At 43.7% G+C, this 13,839-nt stretch overlaps 1 protein-coding gene and 1 long non-coding RNA gene across 2 annotated transcripts; both read left to right on the forward strand.

The window, feature by feature from the left end:
* Window positions 1-1,288: 1,288 nt before the first annotated feature.
* LOC108676517 (neural-cadherin-like) lies at window positions 1,289-12,016 on the forward strand. The gene is made up of 15 exons (XM_047883214.1): window positions 1,289-1,305; window positions 1,522-1,681; window positions 1,930-2,187; window positions 2,286-2,473; window positions 3,082-3,234; window positions 3,497-3,863; window positions 4,200-4,567; window positions 4,927-5,088; window positions 5,316-5,504; window positions 5,742-6,268; window positions 6,622-6,856; window positions 7,366-7,475; window positions 8,397-8,531; window positions 8,845-9,162; window positions 11,795-12,016. Exons 1-15 carry the CDS (start codon window positions 1,289-1,291, stop codon window positions 11,974-11,976), a joined length of 3,369 nt encoding a protein of 1,122 aa, XP_047739170.1. The 3' UTR covers window positions 11,977-12,016.
* LOC125178735 lies at window positions 2,143-3,186 on the forward strand. Its single transcript, XR_007157001.1, has 3 exons — window positions 2,143-2,187; window positions 2,286-2,473; window positions 3,082-3,186. It is a non-coding gene; the product is annotated as an uncharacterized LOC125178735 (long non-coding RNA).
* Window positions 12,017-13,839: the final 1,823 nt, after the last annotated feature.

Genomic DNA, 13,839 nt, shown 5'->3' on the forward strand with positions numbered 1-13,839 from the left:
AAGAAATATTAATGTAGCTCATTACCCCCGCTTCACTATTACAATTACTTCGTGTCGAGCGCTACTGAAGAAATATTAATGTAGCGCATTACCCCCACTTCTCTATTACAATTACTTCGTGTCGAGCGCTACTGAAGAAATATTAATGTAGCTCATTACCCCCGCTTCACTATTACAATTACTTCGTGTCGAGCGTTACTGAAGAAACACCATTGATCAGGACGAGCGTCTGCTGGTGGAGGAGTTGTGGTGGCAGCTGAACTACTGACACTGAGGCCACTCAGTGCAGCTGTGTCAGTGCCACTGACATTGTCAGACGCTGGTTCACCGCCTATGCGACGGCAGATGACGCTGACTCTGGTGCCTCACTCAGCTGAGTCAGCTCATCGAGACGTCAGCCTAGTTAAGATTGCCACCGTCGTGTCAGCTCACGTGAGTATATCTCATGCCTGGCGTTATTGTTGCTGATAATTGAAGTTTATATTGCTGACGATGAACACTAATAGTCGTGGCTCTGTCATGAGAGTAGCTCGCAGTTATGAATGTAGATTACAGTTATGAGTATAACTGACAGTTGGGAGAACATCTGGTAGTTATGAATCCCGCTGACATAAATGAGTACAGCTGACAATGGCTAGTACATACATTATTGTCTAATTACGATTCTCTAAACAATTATCAGTGAGTTGAAGCATATCTTTTGAGATAGTTAGTTTCATGGCTCATGTTATAATAATATTGTAATAGTTTATTACTTATTTGTTGTATGAATGAGCAATTCAGTATTTAAGAACATTCTGCAGGCGGCCTCTCCAGCTCCCCTAGGGCGTCTTCCTCGCCTGCCCTTCCCTGGCGACGCAACGCAACGCCACGGAACCGACACTGAAACGGATAATGTATCCTCACTATTCAGGGATAAATTTAGGTTCAACTTCGATGAGTCTGGCCCAGTGACTGGGAAATCATTGGATAATTCTAGCCGTGGATTAGATCAATTCAGCGCTCGAATTACATGGCACGGATCTAATTCAGGAATCCGCCTGGATAGCGACTCAGGATTGTTGCTGCTGGATCCTGCAGCTGGGCTGGGACGGTGGGTGTATTTATGAATATTTTTAATGTAAATTAATTATTGAATTAAAATTTCTGTTTATTCCAATTATTTGCTTTCCACAGTGTCATGTAATTTGGCGCTTATAGCATAACGGCGAGCACGATTTTTTTATGTAGCCTGAAAGAAATTTTTTTATGTGTGATGAGAACTTTACTGCCCCATTCATACTCAAAAATGTGTCCTGTCAATATGTTGGTCAGAATTTCATACGGCAATAACTTCTCAATCCAATACTTCAACCAAGTTTCCGTTGCCAAGTGCCTCCGCTTGCCCCACTGCATGTGTGCTTGAGTTCTTTTTTGCAACTGTTGAGATTGCAGTCTATCCCGAGGGCCTCGGCGCAGTTGTGCTTTAACAGCTTCTTTTATTTCGTGGAGATCATTTCTTCGACTTGTGCCCACTTGCAGGCATGAAGCGAAGCTGCTTCTCTCGTCAGCGTCGGGCGAAGCGCACGAGCTGACTGTTTACGCTGACGTCAGCAGCGTCGGAGTTGCTGACGCGCTGAAATCTACACCAATCGACCTCGCCATCCTGCCTCACGACTTCCTGACGAGTGCTGACGCTGAGGTGAGTGATAACTTTGTTGTAGTCTACGATGAGAATTTTGACTTTGAACATTTTAAATTGTATAATGACCGTCCTGGGGCCATACTTTCAAAACTCGCTAAGTGAACGTAATTACTTACGCTCTATTTTCTTGTCTATGATTGGTGGATTTGGCTTGAAAGGCCTTCAATGATTGGCGGATGAACTTACGATCTCTTGACTTTTTTTGAAAGTATTGGCCCTGGTAACACCATTAAAAAACCTTCCAGGAACCAAACTCAGAATCTCCTATGGACCGTCTCATTAGGCTGCTGAATCAGCATCTTTCTGACTACTCAGAATTATCAAGGACAGACTCCACAAAGTCGCACGATATGTCAGCCATTCAGCCACACGTCATGGTTGTGGCTGTAGAAACCATACGGCGCAACCATGACAGCCACACCAGAGTGTGGCTCCTTCAACAGTCACCTGAAAGACACCTCAGATTTGCCCTTGAGCCTCTAATATTCCAGCATCAACACGAGGTGAGCTAAAATAATCGTCTCGAAATAGTGAATAGCTTGCTGGAATTTATGCAATATTTACTGCCCCTACTCTTCTACGTACGGTCGTGGCACGGCAGATCGAGGCCGAAGTCGGTGCGGCTGTGTTGGGCGCGGGCGTTTCGGCGCTGGGCGACTGCGCGTCTCGACGAGTTGCGTGCCGCTGTTGCTGCCGCGACCGCGCGGCGCTGGACCAGCGCTGGCACCTCGCGGATGCCGGCGCTCGCAGCCACGCCGGGCCTTCCCTGCGTATAGAATCTTCGTGCAGGTGAAAGAATACACCTGTACGTTTGTACCCAAAAATTGGAATTATGTTTTTTAGTGTTGCAATTGCGTTATTTTATAGCGTTTATTTCAATGTCGTGACATTTTTCTCGCCCTGTTTTGTTAAAAAAACATACGTCGTTATGTTTACTCGCGTTTGTGCCCGTCAAAAACGAAACTTACTCTTCGTTAATTGGGACTATCAAGCAATTTTGGAGCGAGCTTATTGTTGAATACTCCTACTAAACTAAGACCATTATATTAAGATCAACCTATTTGGAAAAAAGCTATTGCATAATTCACACATCAGATTACGAACAATTCTAACAACGCCTAAGGTCTCATAATTCTTCAAACCAGACCGAAATCATTCGAACTTTGAATATCATGAGGAATTCTATCCTATTTTTAAATCAATGAATAGTAATTTTATTGGTCGTTCTACCTAATATTCAGAACACGCAATTTTACGAAAAACAGAAAGATCAGCTTAGAACTTCAGTAATAATTATATAACGCAGACGAATTTTACAAGAATGAGCATCATCTAAGCTGTATATATATAAACCCACGATAATGCTCACTTCTTCTCAAGCACCACACGCTGTTCAGGTGTCCAGTGCAGGACGGCGCCGAAGAGGAGCGCGGGCAGCTGGCTAGCCTGACTTCGGCGCACGCGGTCACCGCCGGGCGACAGCCGACATGCAGCCGGGGCGCCTGCCGCAACTTCGGCAAGTGCCTGCCTCACGCCGCGTCTGAGCCCAGGTGAGGCGTTGCGACGCCGTGTCATGAGCGGCTGACCGGTGCCTCATTTGCCTGCCTGTCGAGAAGAAGGCTGCCCAGTTCTTGATTTTCAACGACTCACCGTTGGCGGTCACTTCAAATTGCATAAAATTTAGAAATGATTGTGGCTCCTTTTATCAGATTAATGTCGGTGAAATTTAAAAATAATCAAACTATACAAGTCTACCAAAATTATTTTAAAAGTAAGCCAAATTTTTCCTCAAAATGCCATCATTTCGGGCAGGTGCGCGTGTCCGGGCCACACAGTGGGCCCACACTGCAAACTTCTCACCCGACATTTCAGGCCATCCAGTCCCGCTTCTCAATCCGAATATTCTTCTGTACCCTCATTCATGGTGCTGCCCTCCCTCCCCACTTGTTCACAACTGCACATCACCATCTTCGTGCTGACTCAGCACAAAACTGGCAACATTCTCAGCTCCCAGTCCCGAGTCAATCAAAAGTCTCGACACTTTCACCTGCTCCTCGATGATGGAAGACCCAAGCTCACCATCAAAAGTAGCGGACCAAATGCTTCGAAGAGTTTGACGCTGCAGAAAATTATCTCTGATAATGTTTGGCATCAACTCGACGTTTTTTGGATTAATGAGGTAGATGCATAGTTTGATCAATTTTGAATATAAACATATGACTACACTAATAACGCGATTGTGCTTGAATTTTATGCGAAACACTGAACTTTCTACTGTAGATGGCCCATATTGAAGAATTATTATTAGCAGCGCTTCATGGCATATAAATAACTCTTATCGGACCGCTAAGAGTTAATCAAATATTCGTCAATTTGCCCATAGAGTTTCTCAAGTGTCGTAATGTTATGCATAGTTGGTCACCGTTGTATAATTTCCTGCTCATCTTTATAGAACTTCTTAAGAATTTCAGTATTCGTTATTTCCTTGGTATTTCTGTTTCAACTGACGTTGCAGACGGTGACCGTGATGCTGGATCACTGCCTGGACACAGGTTCAGATCCCTTCGCCTCGACCAGCCAAACAACATTCAGCCTTCCTCTCGAGTCCACCCAATGCCGGGGCTCTCTTCCCCTTACCTACAACGATGGCCCTATTGGTTGGGGAGCCACTCTCCAGCTTGGGGGACGTTATGAGGACCCCAAATCTTCACACGAGAGGAAATTTCTTAACTCTGAGGATGATTTTCACGGCTGCTTGTCGCACGTGCGCGTCAACAAAGAATTCCAGGACCTCGGGTCGCCAGGCGCCATGACCGCGAGCGTGGCTGGCTGTGGCGCCCTCTCATGCTTCCGGCCGTCGAACGCGTGTCCTCGGCACGCTCGGTACGCTTCGTGTCCCCTCAACCAAGTGACGCTGCTTTTTTGATCTTGAAATGCAGAGGAAGATTATAAAAATAAACTGTTGATTTCTCCTCTTTTACGACTTGCATTTAATACTTAGCTATGTGACAGCCCGCATTTTCACTGCGGAAATAAATATCACGAACTTGAATGTTTTTGCATTTATTTACCCAGTACTCGATTTGCCTCGTATACCATATATTCATCACTGGTGTATGTAGATTCCAGCATGTTCACTAATTTGTGTGTTTAAATCGATTAATCTTATAATAAGCCAATATTATACATGAAGTTTGATAATACAACAGTTCCTGATGATTCGATACGTCACCATCACGCAGATGCCAGGGGTCGCCGGGCGCGGAGCAGTGCGAGTGCGCCCAGGGGCGGGCGGGTGCCGGCTGTCTGGCCGAGTCTCCGGCGCTGTTCTTCCTCAGTAAAAGTCATGTCAACGTCGCTTTCTCCTTCACCCCGCCCGAGTATTGGGCGCAAATTGAGCTTAGGTTTGAAGACAGTTTTCTTCCATAAATTCAGTACAATTTTATATCACCACTCCATGAACTTCGAAATTATGTGCCGAAAATCGTGAGAAGTAGGAACGCTCTGATAATTTGTTATAATGCAATTGTTTCCAGTCTGTCCGCGATTACGGATGGAATTAAATTTTATTCATTTTTCAGTGAAACATGTGTCCAAGATTCATGACTCACAATGCATAAATTTTATTTAGGTTCCGGACGCGGACGAGCGACGGTACACTCGTGCTTCTGCGGTCACGTCACCGCACCGACTGGCTGAGTGTAGAGCTCCAGGCCGGCAGTGTTTGTCTTGTCGTTGGCTTGGACGGTCGCGTGTACACTTCGCTCTGCGTTGCTAAAAAATTCGACGACGGAGAATGGCATCATGTCGTGGCGCAGAGGTAGGAGGATACTTCTAAATAAATCATTAGTATGCTGGTAGTAAAAATTATATTTGTAAAATGGAATCTGCGGTTTGTATTAATAAAACTTGTATTATGGTCTAATTATCTTACGGGAATGAATAATAAATAAACTACTGAGGTACATGAGCAAAATGTCATCGATAAAGCTCTTTTATCAATTCAAGCAACTGATATTTTATGCTAATATTATAGAAATAAGAGTTTTCGTTGCAGGCACGCAGAGTTGCTGGAGGTGGCCATAGATGAGGCGGAGCAAGACTCGTACGCCAGCGCTCTGCTGCCAGAGCTGCAGAGTTTACCTTTCAGCGTCAGCAGACACGACGGCGCGTGGCTGGGAGGTCTGACTGAGAGACCGGGTGTGAGGCCAACATCTGCGGATGATGTCTTCAGATCTGTGGATGTGGCCCCGAGATCTGTGGATGTGGCCTTCAGATCTGCGGAGGACGCCTCAAGTTCTAAAGAGACTCTAGAACTTACGCAGAGTTATCCAGATGCTGCTAAAAATTCACGTATATCTTCAGCAAATTTAGTTAATAGCAAAACTGAAGCGTCTACTCAGATGCAGCGCGAGGCTCGTCACACCAACTCCCGGCCGCTTGTCTCCGGGAGATCGGGCAATCCTCGGCTCCCTGGCTTCGAATATTTCATATTTTCCTGCGAGAAACGATCTCAGTCTCACCGCAAGAAGAGGAATATAGTCGAGCTGGATGGCGGCAGCTTGTGGAAGGATTTTAATAATGGTGTAATGAGTGGAAATGTTTGTGTTCAGTCTGTAGAAAGAGTTTGATTGCATCCATTTATGATTGCATTATATCAGTGAACAATTATTTCCAATACGGTTTGTTTTATTAGTCGTGAGATATTGAGCAGTGATGATGAGACATTAGCTGAGATAGAGAATGACTGAAATTCGATTTTACATTATCAAGTTTGTTTTTAGTTTACATGATTAATGATAGTTTACTCAGATTAATTTCATATTGAAAATCAGAAATATATAAACATTTATAATAAAAGCTCCCATGGTACCAGATACGCTCCTAAAAGTTGCACTCTTGAATATCTTTTGAATTGAATGTACTTTTTCTACCAGGCTGCTTGTCTGCCGTGCGCGTCTTCGGACATCTGCTGCCCTTGCCTGAAATTGTCAATAATAACCACAGCAGCAACAGCAGGAACAACAGCAACAAGAACACGAGTAATTCAGCTGGCTCAGTAACGTCTTTTGCAAACGTCATCTCGGGATGTACGTCGCCGTCTGTGTGCACCAACACCAGCTGTCCTCCTCCTCTGACCTGCGGCCACAGCTGGGGCCTCAACACCTGCGGGTTTGTAGGGGATTTGAATCTTCATTAATAAATCAAATTCCCTGGTGGTTGATTGGTGTTGCTCCGTAACTTGCTCACTCGAAGCCGCAGGTCTTACAGATCAGTAGGCTACTCTAGTAACGATCGAAGTATAATTTTTCAGATTGGGTTCCATTGTTTCATTTGCATTCCTTCATTCTTTTCATTTACAATGCTTCCCTTTCTTAACACAATTACACTCTAACCAGAGCAATAATTGTCCAACTATTCGGGAATTTTTGTATTTAGCATCGGTCGAATTACAAGCTTCAGATTATGTTCTACACTCCCTTCTACACTCCCTGTTTACACTCCCTTCTGACGATATTTGCAATTTCTATAGCCAATTACTTACTCATGCAAACGAGAGTCGTAATGCCGTTCATCAAATATCTTCTATAGCAACGTACGAGCAATCAAATCGATAATCTCACATTTTCTCTATCAGCAACTTTAATTTGTATCTAAAATTGTACGCAATGGCGTTGCAGATGCGCCGCTGGCGAGGAACTCTCGCGTGACGGCGCCGCGTGTTTAGACGTCGACGAATGCCGCTACGACCCTTGCCTCAATCTGGGCGTGTGTGTAAACACTCATCCTGGTGAGTTTATTACTTGCATAATTCATTCCTTTCACTCATGTCGTGTATGATCGCATCCTGCTATTTGTTGTCCATTTGTTTTGAATGCCGCTACGACCCTTGCCTCAATCTGGGCGTGTGTGTAAACACTCATCCTGGTGAGTTTATTACTTGCATAATTCATTCCTTTCACTCGTGTCTTGTATGATCGCATCCCGCTATTTGTTGTCCATACTATTCATGTTGCTAGTTTTGCCTCGTATCTGCCAGAACCAATGTGCTTGGGTCCATCAGAACTTTGAATTCATTCATTGAACTAAACGCGATTAAAATGAAGCACTCAATCTTTTTATTTGAAACGTTCAAATTCTATTCATATTAGTGAAATAAAGTGTCATTTCCTGGAATGCTTCAAAATTCGGCTGTGATAGATCATAATTTCGTATGGGATAAAATTTTGTCGCTCTCAGTGTGATTTAATTTGAATTTTATGATTACAGATCCGAATTCAGTGGAATGTTTATAGTGCTTTGAGTATTGCTCTTCCAGTGATCAATTTACCCGACATCCGCAAGTGTACCCTGAGTGGTCTTAGCAATAAACGCGGGTCATCCTTTTTATACATAATTTTACAATCATTTGATACGCATTTCATGAAAGTTTTTACTTTTGATAGAAACATTTACATTATTATTAAACTCGTCACATCGGTCATGAATAATTACGTTGTTTTTCGATATGTTAATATAATTATTTATAAGTCGAGGTCTATTAATAAAACTTCAGTGCAAAGTACACACATGTTTCCAAACAATGCGAATCTACGGACAAAATTTCATTATTCAGTGCGGTGTACTTCCAATCAGATAACAATTCCTCTATCCAATGAATATAAAGCATCGCTGTGCGCCTCCGTTCACTCTGATAATTTGCCGCGGTCAGGGTACCGCTGCGTCTGCGGACCGGCGCACCGCGGAGAGCACTGCGAGTGGGGCGCCGCCGGGGCGCTGGAGGCTCCGTACTCGCTTAGCATTCTGGTGGCTTCAGCTGCCGCCTCAGTAGCTGCACTGTTGCTCAGTAAGGCTGCTCGGTTCCTGCTATTTTTATTTTCATGCTTACTGATGTATATGTAGTTTATTTCTATTGTTTTAATTATTAATTCAATCATAATCCATAATTTCGAAACCTTCACACAGTTTTATATTTTTTAACTGTGCTTCAGCATCTTGGTAAACTATCAATGCACAAGTTACACTGGATAAATTAATGTAGCATCAAATATTATGTTGATTTTTGAAATTGTCAACTTCGAATTTCCGGTTTACGACAAATTACCATTATCAGCCGTAAATACATTTGATGCCTAACGACGTATTTCATTCCATTTCAGTTATCGTAAGCTGTCTTCTATGCCTCGTTCTGAATAAGAAACAGCGAAGGAAATCTGCGCGTTGTTGCAGTGAGAGCGACGCTTGGGACCGCCGAGCGAACGCCAACAAAAGACGCGCGTCGCCAGCTTCGACCAAAGACGGTCTGGCGTCTCTGTCCGAACTCGCGGAACTATCGCCAGGGTCTTGCTCTTTGATTCCTTCTAATTCCTCGTGCCATCTGCGAAACAAGGGGGAATCGTGTTCTGTAGAGCAAACTGCACAAAAAGAGACGTCGGTATCAGTCATTGGGAACTGCCCACCTCACTTGTCCGTCGTTGGTGAGTTTTTGCCAATTCAAGTGAGCTAACTTAAATTTATAGTTGTATGCAATTCTGTTTGACGAGATTGCTAAATTACATATTCTTCGTGTGACCTTGTCATTGCCGTGGTGTGAGGGCTTTCTAAATGCGACGACGGTTGAGGTAACATTGATGGGCCGCCGTGGCCCCGGGCTGTCATTGGGGGATATTTACTCCTATTGATTGGTGTTTACTTGCCTAACAGCAGAGAGACCGTAGTAGTATACGGATCCTCGTCCAGTAGTAGTAGAGGGTTCCTCTTCCAGCTTGAGCCAGCCTGGAGAGAGAGAGGGAGCCCTACTCCGAAAGGGGCATCTAAAGTCAAGCCATCGCCACTCAGAGAACCCTAACTTTTGTTGATACTCCACTGACGACTGGATCTTTTCTCACGACTTCGCTGACGAGCAATGTTACTTCTTCGATGTCGGCATCAAAGCCGTTTAACCTGCGCCTTGAAACCTCGGGGTCTCACAGAACACAATAGACATGAAGGCAAACGCAGTCGATGCCAGAAGAGTATCCTCACTTTCTCCGCATCTCATCGACAACGGGTGAAAACTTGAGAGCCAGTGACGTTGTTCTAGCTAACCGGCAATCTGATCACTCACTGGGGAATGAGCCGAATAATGAGCACTAGACCCGCGACGGATCACTCACGGTGTGAACAAAACTTTGATGAACGAGCGCTTGGTAAATAAATTCGATGGCAAGCAAACTATGAGTGAAACCACGGCTGAAGCAATCTTTGATTTACTGAAAAACCACAAGATGACGGATATTGCCATCTGTTTCAATAAATGGCTCTATGGTGCCTGAGTGAAATGAAATGAAGTAGCGGCCCCTCTTCAACGTAGGTGAAGGGGCAACGGAGCCGCAGCTCGCTCACGCGTCTGTTCCACCCGTAAATTCTGAAGAATTAAAAAACGGTGGTCAAGTAAGGCACAAAGTTAGATCGGACGTGGAAAGCAAAAGCTCGATTCGGTAAAAGGTCATCAGAGACAAAATTCGCGAATCGTAATTCAAAAAACGCCGAGCAAGTGCAAATACTTTTCACACGTTTTATATTTGGTGTAGAATATGCAGTATTACATGAAGATCAAATAGCGAGATTCTCAGAAAAAACATGTAATTCATAAGTGATATAAAAATATTAAAGTAATTTATACGGGATTTATTATTTACTCGGTTCGTAAGTGAAAGGAATAGAATTTAGTACTTCATCACCTCTTGCTCCGTGCCCAGAGAGATAGGGTGACATACCTAAAATACTAAACAATCCTTGCATGGATTGCTGGTGCTGAGTTGGTGCCGGGGCTAGTCCACACGCCCGCAGAGGAAGGTTGCTGGGGTCAAGGTAGTGGTAGCCGCAGCGAGGAACCATAGGCCGTGGAGGCTGGTCGTAGAGCAGACGACACAGGTGCTCAAGTCCATAGCTCCGACCGAGCTCAGGCAGGGCTTCCAATAAAAGCTTTACTCCATGGGGTCAACAGAAGAGCAAGGGCTGAACATCATCTCTGGGTATCTTAGTGTCCGACGGTGGCACAAAACGAGGATGAGATACAGCAGCACCCTGCGAGTTAATGTTAACTGCCTGAAATTCTTGATAGAGGGCGTGAAGTGAAGTTGCATGGTCGAAATGTTAACGTTAGAAGTACCCCAGGCGTCACCCAAACCACACAAGGCACAGAGCAAGTAATGAGACCATGACCCGGAAATTTGAAACTATTTAAAATTCTTCAAAACTAAATCTTAGTTTTGTTTACGGCGAAAGTACAAAATAAAACTCAAAGTCAATCAGTAATCGACATAAATTCAGAGGCAGCTTCTTCCGTCACCTTCGAGACACACGGAGCACAGAACGAAATAAAAGAAACGGTCTGCTAAGTTGCCAACGAAATTAGCCCAAATCGAAAAACTAAATGAGCATCTCTGCCACTTTATTGGCAAATTAATCTACCAAATGAATAAGTTAATGCATAGGTCATTGGTGGATTTCCCAATATATGTGCTACGTGCAAGCTTCGAACTGAGGTACCGATGCGCAATGACAGTTAATTTCTCGCCCACTCCGCTACCATAAGTGCCAGTGATTCAACGTGGAGCCAAAACGTGGTGTCGAGCAGCCACCGCTAATTACCAGAAGATGATGCACATGAGTTGCCGTGCCACTGCCCGGCTAAATGCCACAATTGTGGTGAACAATGTCGGGCATCCTCACCATTGCACACTCGAACTCGCCTAGATGGCCTAGTGCCCTGGACTGTGATCCACTTATTCTGCGAATGCCGTATGTTCTGACCGCGGCATTTGGGGTTGATGTTCGACGGCAATATTATACTCATCTCCACCGAGTTTATCTCGACACACACAAGTATCCAGGCTACATCAAAACAAGTTGCTAATATTGCCCGTTCAACCTTAACATATGTGCCGATTTTGATTTTTAGCTCGCGATGCGCATCGTGACCTTCAGCGCTAGATATTTGACCTAAAGCGATTGTAATTGGGTCAATTAACGAACCACTCTTATTACACTAAAAGTTACTGCCATCGAACTTTTATTGTTATCTCGCATGTAAGTTTTTACCTTGATAATTTTACCTTACGACAGGTATGGACCTCGTTAATCTACCTCTCCCTACTGGCGGAACCACCGACATGGGAGACCCAGACATACTTCTCCATCCACCGCCCCTGCAGTTCAACCCCAGCAGCACAACCTTCGGGTTTGATGGTGGAGGTCCGAACTCCAGTGCAGGTTCGTTCTATTCGGATACCGGGATAATTTGCTAGGGAAACATGGATAAATACTGCAAAAAATTCTCAATAATTTCTCTTGCAACGTGCAGTAATAGAGATTTTAATTCTTATCTACAGTATCTGCTCGATATTAGTATCAAATTTTAACCGTGCGAAAATGCCATACGTAGTGATGAACGCGGGATTGTAAAATATACAACGAATACTCTAACTATGAAATTATAATTTATTGCATTGAAATTCATAACATATATTCTTCATTTCAGATTCCATTCATTGAAGCGAGTGGAGAAGAATACTGAAAATGTTCGCTCAACACGTACAATGTTTATATCAAATATTATATTTGCTACCAATAAAACCGGTGATTTTCATTTGCCTTTCCCTGGTTTACATTGAATTTTATAATCGAATCCCACATGCTGGAGGACATTAGTGACTCCCGCCGGTATAAAATGATCATATTTTTCGAATTTTGATAGAGATCAAAGTTAAATTGCTCTAGTTATCGGTCAGCTCAGGTTAAATTCCCTCTCGAATCACGAAATTTATAACAGAAAACTCATTACGGAATCGGTTAAACTAACAAAACCAACGATATTATTTTTTCCAGTGCGCAATTGCAAAGTGAATTGATTATTCGGCGATAATCTCTCGGACGATGTTATTCACACCCATTTCTTTGAGTAGTTTGAAATTGTTCATCAACAAACGTGAAGATTTGACATTTGGGAAGTATTTCATGAACAAGCCTTTTAATTCTCTTGACATAATTGCGGACGAAGGTCGAATACGTTCAAAGTAAAATCTTCTAGATTTTCTAGAACCATCTAGATTTTTCTAGAATCTTCTAGAAGGTTCGCGTGTGATGAGTGGCGTAGGTACCACCATTCATCCATATTCTACAACATTCTAGAAGAATTAGATTTTCTAGAACCTTATAGTAGAATCTAGATGGAAACTGGAAAAGGAGCTGGACCCCGAAACCGTTTTCTATTAAGATATGATGACTTTTCGTGGATTTTCATTAATTTTCGCTTCTAAATATTGAATTATTTTGCAATTCAAGCACGCGAGTGACATTAATTTCAGTTGTGTATTTAGAATATCCTCTTAGGTTTACAACGCTTGTTCTTCTAAAATTTAATTAAATAAATTATCTTCAAATTACAAAATTATTCTCACCATCTCACTTACACTAATATTTCCAATAGGTGCAGAGATCATTTTCCCGCACCACCCTAACACAGTACTTCATTATCATCTTTTGACATGCCTTTGGCCGCGCCGATTTAACCTACTGTGTAGCAACAGTGCTACACCATTCCCACCATTCACTTCACGCATGAGTCGGTTGCGCCTATGGCAGCCTCGGACACACTTAAGCCCCTTTCACACAGGACGTGAAATGCCGCACGCGTCAAAAAACACACAGCGGTATTTTACGTCGAACCTCAGCGGACATATATAATCTTTACTGCTATTCACACACGGCGGCTTTTAACGCAGCGTCAAATTTGACGCATGCTGCCTGCTTATGTTCTTCCAATTTTTTGTTTTTTGCGAGTCCGGCCGTTAATTTGTCCGAAACGTAAACCCAGGAGTAGATCTGGGTGAAAAAAACCATCGCTGGGAGTCGTGTGCTGCACGTGTTGTGTACAAATCGTCAAACAAACGTTAGAACTTCTGACATTGACTGCGGACTATCGCCTCCCTACCGCCCTCTTCTTCCTTACCGCCCCCCAAAATCTTTCCACCGCCCCTAGGGGGGCGATATCGCCCACTTTGGGAACCACTGGATTAGACGAAGCTATGCAGGAGCATATGTTCAGTCTTGAAATGCCCGGCAACTTACGAGCCTTGCAATAAGTCCAGCAGCTGAATCATTCAGGCCAT

The sequence above is a fragment of the Hyalella azteca genome, unplaced genomic scaffold (genome assembly GCF_000764305.2).
Source record: "Hyalella azteca isolate HAZT.00-mixed unplaced genomic scaffold, Hazt_2.0.2 contig12299, whole genome shotgun sequence".
Taxonomy (NCBI): Eukaryota; Metazoa; Arthropoda; class Malacostraca; order Amphipoda; family Hyalellidae; genus Hyalella; species Hyalella azteca.